At 40.5% G+C, this 16842-nt stretch overlaps 2 protein-coding genes and 1 long non-coding RNA gene across 4 annotated transcripts; 2 read left to right on the top strand and 1 right to left on the bottom strand.

The window, feature by feature from the left end:
* Nucleotides 1-485: 485 nt before the first annotated feature.
* On the top strand, nucleotides 486-2217 carry LOC105187700 (nucleoporin NUP35). 2 transcript variants are annotated; one of them, XM_011148671.2, is made up of 3 exons: nucleotides 486-620; nucleotides 859-969; nucleotides 1051-2217. In XM_011148671.2, exons 2-3 carry the CDS (start codon nucleotides 859-861, stop codon nucleotides 1903-1905), a joined length of 966 nt encoding a protein of 321 aa, XP_011146973.1. In that variant the 5' UTR covers nucleotides 486-620; the 3' UTR covers nucleotides 1906-2217. The 2 variants fall into 2 exon arrangements, with proteins under 2 accessions (XP_011146973.1, XP_011146975.1); XM_011148673.3 differs by lacking the exon at nucleotides 486-620 and adding an exon at nucleotides 710-737.
* Nucleotides 2218-4163, bottom strand: Hou (GID complex subunit 8 homolog protein Houki). The gene is made up of 3 exons (XM_011148670.3): nucleotides 3883-4163; nucleotides 2955-3349; nucleotides 2218-2890 (listed from the first exon to the last, which is right to left on the bottom strand). The coding sequence occupies exons 1-3, from the start codon at nucleotides 4130-4132 to the stop codon at nucleotides 2714-2716; spliced, it is 822 nt and encodes a 273-aa protein (XP_011146972.1). The 5' UTR covers nucleotides 4133-4163; the 3' UTR covers nucleotides 2218-2713.
* A 1369-nt stretch (nucleotides 4164-5532) lies between these two features.
* Nucleotides 5533-7281, top strand: LOC105187698 (uncharacterized). Its single transcript, XR_850134.3, has 3 exons — nucleotides 5533-5573; nucleotides 5638-5693; nucleotides 7109-7281. It is a non-coding gene; the product is annotated as an uncharacterized LOC105187698 (long non-coding RNA).
* The last annotated feature ends 9561 nt before the right edge of the window (nucleotides 7282-16842 follow it).

Here is a 16842-nt window from a genome sequence, read left to right as displayed (position 1 = left end):
AATCAAGCTTCATAATAAATCGGCATCGCCTCAGCCAGATTTAGATACAGTGGATATTGTCTTTTCCATATAATAACATCAGAGTTTATCTTATATCGAAAATTTTCTAAAGATTTTCTAAAAGAATATTCAGTTTACACAGTTAAGAAGAAATAAAAATAGAATAAAATTAAATTAATCGAATTACATCAAGTAATCACAGACGACAATAAAACTGACAATGGAATATCAAATCCGGGTCATGTAATAGAAGAAAACGAAAGAAGATAGTTATGTCTCTACGCGAATACGTTATTTTCTAGATTTAGATAATAAAATAATCCGCGCTAATCCGTGTCAATTTCTGAAAACATTTCATCGATGTAACAAGTTATTTTTTCTTATTGAAATATTAAAAGGAAGCATCAAAAATTTTAAATATGATCATGTGACCTACTCGCCGAACGATTGAACCTATCCCGGGAGCGAACTATTATAGAGCCACCTATCACGTGTAACCTTTTTTCGAATGTCGGTAAATGGTGTGACATTCGCAAGGTGGTAACTCATGCTATTTGCTGCAATATTTAGAAAATTGTTACGGAAACGCGAAACTTTTTAATAAAAATCAAGAACAAAACGTGAGTAATCGGAGCTTATAATTATAATTTAAGTATTTTACTGTGGAATCTTTTAAAACGCCATTGTTAACCTAAAAAATGTATGTCAGTATTCAGCTGTTTGCAGCTAATCTCTCGGTACTCTATATTCCTCAGTTCATAATTCAGTTCAGTTCAGTTTTCATATTAAGGAATATTTCACTCGTGTCATTATGTCGGAAAATTTTCATAAATAAAATAAAAACGATCTTTTCATCAGATGGAACCTATGACTCTGGGATCACCGATGAGCAGTCCTATACAAACTCCTGGCTCTCCAGGAAGTTCCTCGGTATATCTGCCAAGTTTCCTCTTGGGCGATACCGCTACCGTAAGTAAGAGTGAGAATTTTTGTTAAGACTTTTAGATATACCATGCTATATTTTGCTAATCCCCGTCTCAAAAATTACAGCCAATAAAGAATATGACACCTCAGGATAATCCACGACATTTGAATATCACCAATACCAGTCTGATGTCGCCGATTTCATACGGAACTCCTGATTATCGGTCTAACCGTGAGAAAGCAGTATTTGGGAACGCTAGAACTCCTATCGCATCACCAATAAACACAAAAAATCATACCGGAGGACCACCGACCCGTGGATTGTTTGATATTCTAGAGACTTCGCAACTGTCTTCCTCATACGCACCAACTACTACAAATCCAAATGTCACACCCATGCAAGCCAATCAATCAAAACTCATGATGAACACAATAAACAGCCCACTGTTGTTCCCTGACAGTCCAATGACTTCAAGCACAAGCGAATCTCAAGGTCTACTGCAGTGGGTAACTGTTTTTGGCTTTTTGCCAACCGATATTAACGCTGTGCTGTCTCATATCTCCAGCAGAGTCCGAATAGTGGATAAACATCCAGCCCCGCAACCACAGAGCAATTGGATGCATTTAAAATGTGCCTCGGAGCAAGAAGCGCAAAGAGCCCTCACATGTAACGGCAGTATTGTTTCGGGCTCGATCATGATCGGCGTGATACCATGCACGGACGAAGGCGTTGTTATGAGCTCGGACAAGGAAAACCGCGCCAAACTGAACGGCAGCACGAGATCGTTCTCGTCAATCGCGAAAGGTAGTCAGTCACCGAATTTCAATGGAATGTCGCCTGGCAGACGACGAAAATTAAGATCCTTGGCAGCTGGTTACAATCAGCATTTTAGTCCGCAAACAGCACAATCGCCGGAGAACGTACCACAAAAGTCGGCCGGTTTAGTATCAAAAGCAATGGAATATATGTTTGGTTGGTAGCCTATCAAATGATTGTATCGAACTTTACACCTTCCAAGACTCAACTTGGGAGATCGCATAATAAAAGAAGAAAATGGAAAGTGTTCAATGTGATTTTTAACTAGAAACATCAAATCTTTCCGCTGTTCTGTTATAACAAGGAAATGTTTTAAATATTTGAAGTATGCGATGTGTGTACAATATGTACGATGTAAGATGTCTTTAGAGCTAACTCCTTCGAGATACATTATTACAAATTATCACATGTTACTCAAATAGCTTATATATCTTGATGATTATGTGGGACAAAATAAAAAATGTTGTACACATGTATTCAACTAGAACTGAATATATCTCTCCTACTCTATATTGTACATATATATCAATCGCTAGCATATAATATATTAATCGTGTAAAAACCTGAAGATATCTATACAAAGTTTTTCTACATTGTTATCATTGAATTTTGCAAAAATGAGTGGAAAATATCACAATAATTCTTACTTTTTGTATTTACCGATAGTAATGATACCGTGTCCACGTGTAACCATAACACCACATTGCGGCTACACTGTTATTATAATTAGTGCATTGACAATAGTTTTTTTTTTATATATATATATATCTCTCCTCTAAGTCATAAGATGAAAATTTGGACAATTCTATGGACACCTATTCTCATCCGGATCACCTTTCAAAGTTAATCTTTCAAGCTCTACTTCTTTTATGTGGCAAACGCTGATGATACAATCACATCTGTTTATCTTACGAAGAAATCCAACATAATGCAAAGTAATTCCAGTCACTGATAATAATAATTATGACGAAATTATTTCGTATTTTCAATCGTCGCACTACCTAAGTCAGTCATCTTGGGATATTTTACTTTCTTCTTGTCTAATTCATCTTGAGCCCATAATATCATCTTCAGTAGATTATTAAGTCGTGGACTAGTCGATTCTCTGTGCTCCATTTTCAATATAGCTGCATTTAATTCGCTTGCTATCTGTAATTACATAAAGCGAATAAAGCATAAAGCATAAAAGAAACCGGAGCAATTAGATACTTACTTTTTGTCTGTGTGTAGGATGCAAGAGATCGCTAAATGGGCTCTTATGTGGCTCGTCGAAAGCCAATAATGCCAAAGTACGTTCCAACTCGCATAATATATTGTCATCCGACTCTCCAGCTTCGCTCAGCTTATCTTGAGCAAACTGAAGCGCCTCTTCAATTCTACCTGTACGAATCAGTTCAATCAAATGCAATTGTTGCAAGTGAAAATAAAGATATCTGTCGTTATCCAACAGTTCAGGGTGCAGCTGATTCACCAAATCTGTAGCTTCTTGAATACGACCATTTTGTATGGCGTCTCTGATACGAATTCTATCATCCAAAGAGCTCAACTCAACTGTAGGACCCACTCCGGATTCTTGTTGGAATTTCTCAGCAGCTTCCTTGAATCCTTCTGCACGACACAATATCTACTCGTTAAGCCTTACCTACGTTCTAAATGCGTTCTATGTTTTCCGTTTCTTTCCCTTTATCTCTTTCTGTCTCTAAACTTTATGTCTCAAGCCAGAAAAGAAGATGAGGCAGAGGGAAACGGGAAGCAGAGACAATATCATAAATCAGGTTTAATACTTAAACTCAATATGTTCGATAAGACACGATTAAATGGTTATGTTCAATAGAAAATTTGCACAGCAATTTTTACACAGCAACTTCACAAAATTGTTGTAAATGTAAAATTTTCTGCCAAATTGCGACCACTAGCGATTTATGCGTTCTTTTTATATATTTATTAAGCTTTCCTTCCAGTACTGTACTTTCAACATTGGTTTTAATACTCTGGTCTGCTCAGTAAACATATTGAGAATGTGTCAGAAACCGCCAAGTGTTATTTAGCAGAAAATTGTACAATAGTTGCGAAGCTCCTGGTAGCATAATGCAAAGCGCCCTGCTCCATTGCTGAACATAATGATAAAAGTTAAAATTAACCTGTCACGAGATAATTCATGATCAAGTTGTTCATCGACACTCGTTGCATGTGAAATCCTTCTTTCAGCCTTGCCACCCACTCATCCTTGGATATGCTGTCTTGTTTCTCAGGGAAGCTCATTGTTCTCTGAGAATTTGTGCTGTCTCGCGCCGTAATTTTCACTGTTAACAATATCCTGTTGAACGAAAATACTTCAAAATAGCTTCGGAACGTATAACGATTAGTCCCTAGGATCACCGAAAAACACATACAGGTTTCTCGACAAAACAAAAGAAACAAGGTCGTTTCGCATCAATGGCCGTGTTCAGTAGACCAACAGTTGGACAACATTACTAGATTCTCCACTGAAGCTCGCTCCTGATTGGTTGGTACTTCTGGGTCTATGAAGAATCTAAAAGAATGCTCCAATCACAGACAATAATCACTAAGCGCTCTCTGATCACTCAGTTCTACTGAACGCAGCCAATGTTACGCGATCAATGTTACCAATCTAGCTATTTTCCAGTTAGATGTAGCTTCATTTTTAAAGCCAGCGGCACACGATGCTTGTCATCGTGCTGGATTGCTCGCTGGATGATGATACTGCGTTCCGATTGGTGCATCACCATCCATCTTCGGAAATCAGAACCAATCGGAACGCAGTATCATCATCCAGCGAGCAATCCAGCACGATGACAAGCACCGTGTGCCGCTGGCTTTATTTCGGCTCGCAAAAATTGGCTGCGTTCAGAAGAACAAAATGATCAGTGATTCTCGCTTAGTGATTCTCGCTCCTGATTGGTTGATACTTCGGGGTCTATGAATAATCTAAAAGAATGCTCCAATCACAGACAATAATCACTAAGCGCTCACTGATCATTTTGTTCTACTGAACGCAGCCAATTGACTGTAGCCACCGACGACCGGCTGCGTTCCTATATTCTCACTGCCAGCACTGAAATCTCTATAGTATATACGTGACACAGACTATGTATCATCAGTGCTGGCGGTAAATTTCGGAACGCAGCCGAGTCAATAATACAAAAACTGACAGCCCTGAGTAAATTTTCGTATTGGCCAAGGAGGCCCCGAGGGGCCCGGAGCGGAATTAAAGAGCGGCGATAACGAACGGCTGCATTCCGATATTCTCACTGCCAGTGAGAATACTGAAAATCTATAGTATATATGACACAGACTGTATGTTTCAAAAGTCATGATCGTGAATGCTATTGGTCGCGCGTACACGGTGACGTTATTCATCCGAGTGAATAGGGAGTTTTTGCAATATTCTCTCTCAGATACGATAAACATTGATCGTGAAGGCCTATTGCATATCGCATACATTGGAGCGTATTATTTTGATCTGATGATTTCTTTCACGGATACGTATTGTATTAATTTAATTCACTATCGTTTAGGTAATTATTTAGAAGACGGGCCTCCACCTAGCTTGGATTTCGCTCAAACTCACCTATCTTATGTATCATGTGTATGAATTTTTAGCTCATGTATCAGTGGTTATTTTTGTTTTTTGTAATAACCACTGATACATAAGCTAAAAATTCATATGTTTAATATATGAAAATGTCTTTGGGGAGAGGGGGCTTCGCCCCTCCACCGCTGACATGTACTATTTTACACTTTTCGACTAAAAAGAACAGACCATAAGTCTCCGTATTACCGACATGACAGACATTTCCTATCCTCGCATGTATGTCATTTTTTAACAATTTATTTCTCACAAACTAGAGCCAAGCGACGATTTTTACTTGCAGATTCGGTTTCTACACGTCGAAATACACAAGACAGGCGAGTTTGAGCGAAATCCAAGGTGAGGCCCGTCTTCTAAACAATTACCATCGTTTACTTCTTCATCGTACTGATGTAAAAGTCAATTTGGTATGAATATATTTGATACGCGTGATCAAGCGATCGGTATAAACTGGACCAATACTGTACGATACATGCTATCCGAAAGAGGTTAAGTTCTGTCATATTGATAAAGAAAAGTACTACGAGAGTTTCTTAAGCCAGCAGCACACGGTGCTTGTCATCGTGCTGGATCGTTTGCTGGATGATGATACTGCGATCTGATTGGTACATTTCTGAAGATGGATGGAAATGCACCAATCAAAACGCAATATTTTCATCCAGCAAGCAATCCAGCACGAAAACAAGCACCGTGTGCCGCTGGCTTAATAGACGTGACACAAACTGTATGTACTGTTTTCAGTACTGGCTGTGAAGTTTGGAACACAGCCTTAATCTCATACATATATCTCACTCGGTATTTGTTTCTCAGATAATTTTAAATAAATTCAACCGATACTCAACTGATTATATCCGGATATCTCAAGAAAACATCTGCGTGATCAATAACGTGGTGGACTTGGAAGTGTGACTCGGTTATTTTCACAAATAAGTACACTCTTGCGAATGTAAAAGACATTACAACGATATTTGTTAATCGTACCAATTTTCTGAAATGTGTCACACTGCATAAAAACAATAAGAATCCTCGAAGTATATATATCGTATACATAGAACATATCGTACAGGTCAGGTGTTGGATATATATTGTACGAAAAAAAAAAGTTTTGTGAGCATAAGTTATTTTTCGTCTACACAAGTAATATAAGAATATAAAAGTAGTATTTTGAGAGCTTATTGTACAAATTAATCGTGTACCGACAGATACCGACAGATTTTAAATTTTATTAAATATTAAATATTAAATATTCAATATTAATTAAACATTTAATAATAAAAAATAAAATACTATATCAGGATCTGTTATATCAAATCGTGTTGCCAAACTGCGGTCTAATAATATGCGGTAGATCCTGCTGTTGGACATTTGACAACAGATAGATTTGACACAGTCGATTATTTAAAAAATAATACGACTTTACGACTTTTATATAGACGAGACATAAGACTTTACGACTATTATTTTAAAAATAATACGACTTTGCGAATCAGAAACGTTATGAACTTTCTCGGCGTAGTGTTATAACGCATCTGATTGGTTACGCGGTTACGCATTACGCGGAAAATATCTTCCATGGGACTCCAGCCTGACGCGTAACCGCGTAACCAATCAGAAGCATTATGAACTTTCTCGCGTAGTGTAGTTATAACGCATCTGACTGATTATGCGGGCACTTATTAAATTTGTTGCTTTTTTACCCTGTATTATCAAACATTTGTAGTAGGCTCTAAGAAACTTTAAATCCTTTTGTGCAGGTGTTTTGGACTATCTGAGCTAGCACCTGCCTGCGGATTCCCTATAATAATTATCACTTCCTAGAAGTTGTACTGGCAGTGAATTTCGGAACGCAGCCTCTGCAACCAGCTCTAGACCGCCAATCTTACTTACATTTTTTAAGCAAACTAAATTCAACGTCAGAATACGAATATACTTTCCGTTTAATATATATATATATATATATACACATACACTTCTACCTTGTTATAATTGTTATATATCGACGTTTGTAATTGTAATTGTAATTGTAACATTATAAAATAACGAAAAATTAAAAAATAAATATAAATATTATTATAACTATAATGTTTTTGATTTTATTATTATTACTTTCAAAAAAAGTCGTAAAACGTTGTCCTAAAAACGTCGTAAAATAGTGTCCAAAAACCGTCATAATACGTCTTAATTACGTCTTAAAGACGTCATAAATATGTCCAAATAATGTCTAAAAGACGTCATAAAACGATCCTTCTGACAACGTCTTAAATCGAGACATAGGACGTCTAAAAGACGTCATAATGACGTTATTATGACCACTTTTTGACGACGTCTAAAAAATTTTATGACGTCTTTAAGACGTCGTAATGTTGTCTGGGTTTTTCCATCCGGGAAATACAAGACAAGTTGCGAATGCTGCATGAACAAATCGTGCGCAAGAATTTGCACACAATTTCCGGTGAAGCCAATAAACATACATACATTTGCATCGAAATAAGACATCGGCGAGGCGTATCCACACGCGTGTCGCAGAGCGCCGCGATGAGAAGCCACGTTTCGCCGTTTTCATGAATGAAATTGCTCCCGTTTCATATCAACAGGCGTCCATTTACTACGCAGCAGTGGGAACATTGATCCGTTCCTTCGGGACGGATCCCCTTCCACGAACTCATTACATTTCACGTCGTTGTACAGGATTGTAACAAGATGCCTGAGTGCCACGTCAAAAAACCAGTATAACGCTCGATCGCGCTTAATTAATTCGCGCAAGTGTACAAACTAATTTCACCCGTGAGAATTTTAGCCGTTGACAATGTCAATAAAATGCAATTTCGATTATCGATTCGGCTTCTTTTTGATATACTTTTTGATACTGAAATTTATACTCGCTACTTTAGCAATCATATAATATTTTGATTCCTGAACGAGTCAGACAAATTGCACAACACGGACTGCTGTATTATACACAGTCTCTTGATGCAACTTAATAATTAGATCGCAATTTGGGAGAGAAGGGTCACAATCATCGATTAAAATATAAATGTAAGTGCATAAAGAAGCAAACATGTAAACGTTTGGCATTCTTATATAGATAGTTGTTGACATATAAATCTTTGCGCATTTGTATCAATGTATATCTAATTTATATCTTTCCGTTCCGTAGTAGCGCGTATTTAGTTGCAATAACATTCTCTCCTTATGAGAGACATGCGCGTGCCGATACTTTTTATAATTTATATCTATATTGTACCCGAAAACTTGTACAGGAAAATTAATTTATTTCTCCTCGAGTGTATCCATTCTCATCGCGACTACTTATCTGTAATAACGAAGAGCCTGTTTACTTTCAGCATTCATCGGATACCGCCGCGGGACGGCGGGACACACACACATACACACGGTGTCGCTGGCTTGACGCTCCATCGCGAGCGCTCTCTAATCTACTCGTGGATATAATATGAGCAAACAGACAGTTCCAAGAGACACGAGTCGTATGACGTCACTGAATTTTCGTCACCGACCTTGTCGCCGCAGAACGGCCGCCTCATTATCATCGTCCTCTCTCGCGGCGGCGTGGGGGAGGGAGGGGGGGAGGGGTGCTACGGGGATTCGCTACTTTTTGCAGGCTCTCGCAGACTGACGTCAATGGGAGCTGGCCTACGACGAACTTACGCGATTTTACGAAACCCTCGCGACGATCTTCCCCGGCCGGCCCCGGGGATCGACCGTCGCGCAGAAGAGGCGAAAAGCGCCAGCTTTCTCTCTTCTCTGGAAAAGGTGTGGGTAACGTGTGTGACGTAAGCCGGAAATTTCGCCGGTATCGCGTGCTATCTGTTTTCTTGTTTTCGTCGAGCTCTATTATCCGCGGTGTCAGTCGGGGCGAAAGTTGGCCCCGTGTGTGCGACAAGGCGAATGGAGAGGCAGCAACGCAAGTAATAAAAAGAAAATAACAGAAATTCTTCCGCGTGGAAAATATTTGACCTTTAGCCGCAGCAAAGAGATGAATGATGCACTGAGGCATGAAAGAAAGAAGTCTTTTCTCATTCCATCGTCAGAATTAACAAGAAAGAAATCAAATTTATACGAAAGAACTATTTGTGACTTTTTTTATATTTTTTTGTACAGCTTTTAATACGCGCTATATATGAGAGAGGAAATAAAATAATACTCTTATAACGTTTTAATCTTATATCCGTAATTTAATTTTGATGCTTACGCGTAGTGTGAGTCAACATCAACAAATAATAATACATGTTTTTCGTTCGATTGACACTTTAAAGATTAATTAAAATGTAAAGAGTTTAAATTAAAATGCGAATAAAATCGTCGTTAGAATTTTTATTTCCCGTATACTCCAGTATTCGTCAGTCAGTCGGTTCATTCCCTACTCCATAAATATCACTTTTGTATTTATAATGTAACATTTTTTTTACTTGACGGATTTCTCAAAAATCTCGCATTTCTATGTTTTGTAAATTGCTGATTACAAATCTGAAGTCAGACTTGAAAAATTCCAAATGATAGCGCTTCAATGTAGCCGTTATATACAGGGGTAAATTATAGTGTAAATCTAAAAAAATAAATATAAATCAGATATACACGATGTGTATGAAAGTTTTTCAGATCATTGAATTATGAATTGCAAGTCATTTATTTCAGTAATTTGTTTCTAAGAAAATCTGTGCGTGTGAAAAAATCTGGAAAAAATGTATATTATATTTCGACATGTGAAGAATATATTCAATAAAATCTTCAGCCACTGATCTTAAATATTTTCCAAGAAATTGAATTCTTTTCTAAATCGCTTTTTTGTCAATTTGATTTAGCTATGAGTAATTAAAAAATTGTTTGTTCATGAAGAATTAAAAATGATAAGTAATTAAAAATGAACAATCGGATGGGAAAAACTATGGGAAACATAGCAAGTATCAATACATCGGAGAAACGTGAAATCATACTTATTTTCAATAAACTGTAAACAGTATGTCGTGAAAGAGAAAAAAAAGAAAGGTGAGTATACTTACCATTGCCACACACAAAGGGCCGATATACCAATCAAAAAGTGGGATCGTTTAGAAATGAGATATCGTCACGTTTTGCGCGAGAAGTGATTTGATATTAAATCAGCATGATTCATACAGAGCTCTTTGCATTTTGAAAACGTTTTGAAAGCGTATTTTTACTTACTGAACTTGATTTATCAAGAGTCGAATGCCCCATTTCACCTCAATGTTCTTTCCTTTGATTGCAGCTGATAAAGGAAGAGGCAATTGGAATCGGGACACGTGTCCCTATTTCCGCACGATTGAAATATCCTGTGTGTGTGTGTGTGTGTGTGTGTGTGTGTGGACTCTTGTAATTTATCGGAAGCGCCGGCTGCACCTGTCCAGTCCCTGTGCAGTTGGATACAGTTGCGCGCCAATTTGCGCAAGCGTGTTGCAGCAGCAGCAGCAGTAACGCAGCAGCGACGACGACGACGACGACGACGACGACGACGACAACGATGGCGCTATGAAAATAGGTCAATTAGGATGCGAAGGTGGAGAGCGGTGTTGCGGAGAGAGCATCGAGAGCAGCGAGTCGCAGCTCTTTAACCGAGTGCGGCCAAGTAGTGCGACTTGGTCTGGAAGTGCAGCCGCTTCGATTGCTACGTATACCACGCGACGGTTACCTAGGCTACATAGGCACCATCGCTGGGACGCACTTTTCAGATCGTTGCTCGAGATTGCCGGAGAATTGCGCAGGCACGATCGCGCACACGCTTTGCAAGTAGATCCGAACAAAATAGCCGCGCCGGCCATTAGTCCAGTTCATCGCGTCCGTCATTTGCGTCGATGACGATCGACGACGACGACGACCGCGGACGAATCACGGACGGATGCGCGGAATCTGGCAGGAACGATTTTACTTCGTGAGGGCGGACACACCCGGTTACTGATCGATCTGACATGCAGTTTCTCCGTGTGTGTCTGATTTATCCTTCTGAATGTATATAGCCACACGCTATTATCCGCGTGGCGGCATTGCTAGAAATAAGAATCCTGAATGAACGAGTTTATTTTATGCTCAGTTAAAGCTACTTCAACATTACACATAGAACGAGCTGCACGGATATAATATGACGTGTGTGTCGTGTCGTGATGAATATCGTCTCGGGGTCTCGGCAGTGATTCAGCGGAGAGAATCGCTCAGCGAGCGCTTCGCGCAGCTTTCCCAACAGCTTCAACGTTTATGATTAATTATGGCAGAAGTTTTCTGCCATAGTCGGATAGAAGTCGGATCGCGGATAGTCGTCAACAAACGTCAACATCATCTGTTTTCTTTGATATCCTATATTTTTTGTTTAAAACATTTCTCCCAGTATCTCCCATATCTTTGGAGATATTTGCAATTGTAAAAATGGGATATCCCCCATGTATGTGGGGCGCGCGCTTTTACATTCTATTTTGTAATTTTTCACGAGTATCACTTGAATCGATAAATATTGTAGATAACGTTGTCAACTTTCCGCGAACCATGTGGGGGAGGGGGGGGGGGATTAAATTAACCCCCAGCAGTTCTAAAACATTGCTGTATATTTTTTTCAAAATATACGCAAGCGGTCTAGTTTTTCGAATAAATTGAGAGGAGTTGAGAGGACTGCCGCTTCGTGTCGGCGATCAGATAGCAAATCAGTACGGTACATTGTCCAGGGTAAAATTAACCTCATCAGGGTTCAGGGTGGTGTGACTTTTATTCACTTGCAGTTCGTAGAGTAGGTTAATATCACAAATTAATTCTTTCTCTCTTGTTTATCTTCATTACAGAGGTTATGGGAATTAAAGACCCCCAATTTGTTTTCGTGTTCCTGTAACATGTTCCGCTTTTGAAGCATACTCAGCATGATGGAAAAGAGCAATCGCTCAGTGAACCTAGGAATCCAAGCAGTGAACGTATAGTATGTGGTTGAGCGCAAAATCTTACAATAATTACACCGCTGCATTCTCTTACTGAACACTTAACTATTATCAACGCAATATGCGCGAAAATAATCCATATCCATATAGCCTTTCTTCACGTCAGTTCGTCCTTCCGCCCGTCATGGAGTGACGCTCATTGTCAGACGTGTGCTCTCATCCATTGACGTTATCGAGCATGATATTACTCAAGTGCAACGACGTCACCCGTCGTCGGGGGAACGTTAGATGTATGTATGTATGTAGACGCCAAGAATCGCCTTTATCGCAAGAATCGTCTTTCTGCAGAACGATTTCTGTAGCGCGATTTCTGAACTACGGCCACTCCTTCTTTTTCTTCCCTTTTTTTGAAAGTGACAGATATTCTCACAGCCGTTCAAAAGTCGTTGGAAAACAATATAAAAATAATATCTTAGCCAAGATAAGAGAAAGAGATTCGAATGAAATAAAAAGGAGAATACCTTTTCTCAGCGTCCCGCGAAGAGGAGAATTGCGTTGATATATTTCGCTGCTATAATACGGGCATCGTTTATATATAAGAGAAAAGAGAAAAAACATATCAAACGTATTCTCCCGCGTGATTGACGCGTCGTCTGAAATATTTGTCACTCTTATTATTCTCGTATTTCTGTGTTTGAAATAACTCTGAGAAAGTGCTGTTCGATCTGCTTGAAGTACCAGGTATGTAAATATGAAACCGGAATTTTTGTATAGAAAATACACGTTTATTGTATGAAAATGCTAAAAAATATTTTATTCGAAGTATTGCCCATCGCTAGCTATACATCATACCCACCTGTCTGACAATTTGTGGATGCCACGCGAAAAAAGCTGTTGCTCTTTTGAGGCAAACCAGTCATCGAGCCATTTTCGTACATTTTCGTAAGAAGTGAAGCGCTGCTCAGCAAGTGCGTGTCCCATCGATGCAAATAAGTAGTAATCGCGGACGGAGCCAAGTCTGGTGAGTAAGCCGCATGCGAAAGTATTTCCCAACTAAACGCCTCAATCGTTTCCTTGACCAGTTTTGCTGTGTGTGCGATGGTGCATTATCATGAAGCAAAATCACTTTCTGTTGCCTTTTTCTGGATATTCTGGTCGTTTTTCACGCAAAACTTGATTCAGATCGATCATTTGTTGTCGGTAGCGTTGTCAGTATGAACGGTTTCGTCAGATTTTAGCAGCTCATAATAGCAGCACACCCTTCTGATCCCACCAAACACAGAGCAATGGTCTTCCGTCCATAGCGATCAGGCCTTGCAGTCGATGTCGATGGTTCGCCTGGAACCATCCACCCATGATCTTTTACGCTTTGCATTCTCAAAATATATCCACTTTTCATTGCCAGTCACAATTCGATGGAGAAGTGACTTTCTTTTGTACCTGGCGAGCGGCATTTCGCAAGTGGTCGGTTTCGGTTTTCCTGCTGTCTTTCATTCAGTTCATGTGGAACCCATTTTGCCATCTTCTGGATCTTTCCCTGGGCTTTCAAACGTATGGAGACGGCTTTTCTCGTGTCACATCAAATTGATCCGCGAGTTGTTGTTGCGTTTGAGCGTCATCCTCATCCAACAATGCTCGCAATTCGCTGTCTTCAAAGTTTTTCGGTGGTCTTCCACGTTCTTCGTTTCTCACGTCAAAATCGCCACGTTTGAATTTTTTAAACCACTCAAAGCACTGTGATTTGCCAAGAGCATGCTCACCGTAAGCTTCGACAAGCATTCGATGCGATTCTGCAACAGTTTTCTTCAAATGGTAACAGAAAATCAATGCTGTCCGCAAATCGTAGCTTCCAGGCACAAAATTCGACATGTTCAACGCTATTACAGACTATGCTGTTGTATGAAACTTGTATCGTTGTGAGTTGAAAATCTTTGTCAGATGTCAACAAATGGAAAAGGCGCCAATGACGCGGTTTGACGGTAACTACATTGACAGCCAGAGCCATCTATGGGCAAATTCCGGTTTCATATTTACAGACCTGGTGTAGGAAACCTTGTGATATCGAGAGAATATCGAGCCTCCCTCGGTCTGATGACGCAAAGAAAAAATATTCCCTCTCTCTCTCTCTCTCTCTCTCTCTCTCTCTCTCTCTCTCTCTCTCTCTCTGCGCCGGTCTCGCCGCGATTCTACGGGTACGGAGGGAGAGCGAGCGCGTAGGCGTGTAACGTCCTCATGTGGGCGTGCGGCCTGTTGCGGGGGCTGAAGCTAGGTGATTGGGAATGAATAGCGAACGAAGGCCTCGAGGAAGGGGGGGGAACTCTTTTCCTCCCTGTGCGTCCTCTCTGCAAAACGCACATGTATGTCGTTGCTAACTCCGTGACCACACACACACACACACACACACGCATACGCACGCACGCACGCACGCACGCACGCACACACGCACACGCACGCGCACGCACGCGCACGCACGCACGCACGCACGCACGCACGCACGCACGCACGCACGCGCACGCACACGCACACGCTCACGCTCACGCACACTAGTCGTTTCACTAGATTTTCATTCTAAAGCTGATCATTCATATCCTGCGGAGTGTATCCTTCGTCGAGAGGCTATGGATTTCATCCGCATAAAATCGAAAAGTTTAACAACGATAAGCCTGACGAATGTATGTACAGACAGATAAACAACGACCGAATGGTCAAACATTGCTGTCGAAACGTTTGTTGCGCGACGTTTCAATCTTCTCCTGCGTATTCCTGCATATCAGTCCTATCGATTTTAGGATTTTGGGTCGTGTTCCTGCAAGTGCAAGTAAAATTCGTGGGCGAATCGAAGCATTCGTATCGAGAGAGAATAATCATACGAGAGAAAGGAGAAGATAGCTTGAGAAGCCAGGCAGTGCGTTCCGTGCTGTGACAATACACACACCTCTGTACTTGTTTCAAGTACACATGCGCTACTGTACGCTCTTGCCACAGACTCAAGCAAGCCGCAAACGCTCTTCCGTAACCGCGTCACCGCTTCAAATGTCAAAGAAAACTATCTCTATGACGTCTGACGTAGCGGTCGCATTAAAATTAAAGGCAGGCAGGTAACGTCGTCATAGTCGGCCGTCATATGACGCAATGTGGAGTTGCTGTGCTTCTCTAACTTTCTATTAATTCTCCTAAAGAAGTCCAAGCATATGCGCTGCGTTCCGAACATACAACGAAGTTGTACGTACATTAATAATTAAGCAAAACGTGTTAGGTCTTTTTGTGCCTTTCGTCTTTTCATCTTCCCGTCCTCTTCCTTCACTTTAATTGAATCCAATTCTGGATCGAAAAGACGAAGAGCCTCCTTTAATGTTCCTCTTGTTCCCGCGTGTAAAATTGAGTGTGTTCGTCCTCCATAAATTCACGGAGGAAATTACTACGCGGGAACGCGCCGGCAGGTAGCTTCCGACAAGAAAGACGCAAATAGTTGTAACTCCTCTGCAACTCCTTTGTAATTTGTTTTCAATTTTGCTGAAGTACAGTCCTCCTGTCGTAAAAAACGACAAGTGGCGTAACGTGAATCGCTCCGTATTAGATTTCAACCAAGGATAAACAAGAGTGTAAGATCGTAAGGGGGAGGAGAAGGGGGAGAGAGAGAGAGAGAGAGAGAGAGAGAGAGAGAGAGAAAGGCTTATGGCCTTTATGGCAAAGAAGAATGCCTCTTCGAGTTATAGAAATATTGCAGATTATAAAGCTGCGAACATTGCGTCTCGTCCGTGTGAACACTGAATAACGCGTCTCTTCGTCCTTCTCGTATTACACGATACAGAAAGAAAGAAAGAAAGAAAGAAAGGAAGAAAGAAAGAAGGAAAGAAAAAAAAAAGAAAGAAAGAAAGAAAAAAAGAAAGAAAGAAAGAAAGAGAGAAAGAAAGAAAGAAAGAAAAAAGAAAGCTCGTAAATTTTCTTCTTGGACGGATATCGCGAAAAATTTATCAGCACCTTGACGTCATGCGGCACAAGACCTAAATCTTCCTCGAGTTCGTTTCATCGTATTCTGTGCAAACATTGCAAACATTGTCGGACATCGTCCTCGTGTCAAGAATTCGAAACCGATGACACCCGATAGCGGCTACAAGACATAACACAAACTCCGTGCCAGCTCCGATAACGCCTGACAGGCTGTCGACAGCAAAATAACAACATCTTCCTTTAGCGCGCATACACACATATACACGCATACAGTTACCACCTTAGGAAATTAGGATACGTCGGGGCAAGATATATATAGATATAGACAGGTCATCGCGTGGGCAGGTATATACCTTATATACCTGCATATACGGTGAAACGCGTCAGTGCGTACATATATATATATATATATATATATATATATATATATATATATATATATGTGGTGGTGTATGTGCATGCGGGCGAAAGAGCGGGTCGTACACACACAGTCGGACACACTTGTGCACGCATACGCGCGCCCACGCAGCGTCGCAGCATTGTGTGCGAAGACAACGCAGCGCACGCGCGCGCGCGCGCAGCGTCAACAGCGTCGTCGCTGTAGAGTGCTCAGTCGAGATGGGGAGAATGTTCGTTCCAACAAGGTG

Source organism: Harpegnathos saltator, unplaced genomic scaffold, assembly GCF_003227715.2.
Source record: "Harpegnathos saltator strain DR-91 unplaced genomic scaffold, Hsal_v8.6 scaffold812, whole genome shotgun sequence".
Classification (NCBI taxonomy): domain Eukaryota; kingdom Metazoa; phylum Arthropoda; class Insecta; order Hymenoptera; family Formicidae; genus Harpegnathos; species Harpegnathos saltator.
The sequence above is the reverse complement of the archived record's forward strand: the minus strand, read 5'-3'. Positions and strand labels throughout refer to the sequence as shown.

Coding starts and splice junctions, on each gene's coding strand:
- Hou (XM_011148670.3), bottom strand. CDS start 4,132: ATGTGTTTTTCGGTGATCCTAGGGACTAATCGTTATACGTTCCGAAGC. Junction 3,350..3,882: donor CATGAATTATCTCGTGACAG/GTTAATTTTAAC, acceptor TGTGTCGTGCAG/AAGGATTCAAGGAAGCTGCT. Junction 2,891..2,954: donor ATCCTACACACAGACAAAAA/GTAAGTATCTAA, acceptor ATGTAATTACAG/ATAGCAAGCGAATTAAATGC.
- LOC105187700 (XM_011148671.2), top strand. CDS start 859: ATGGAACCTATGACTCTGGGATCACCGATGAGCAGTCCTATACAAACT. Junction 970..1,050: donor TCTTGGGCGATACCGCTACC/GTAAGTAAGAGT, acceptor CAAAAATTACAG/CCAATAAAGAATATGACACC.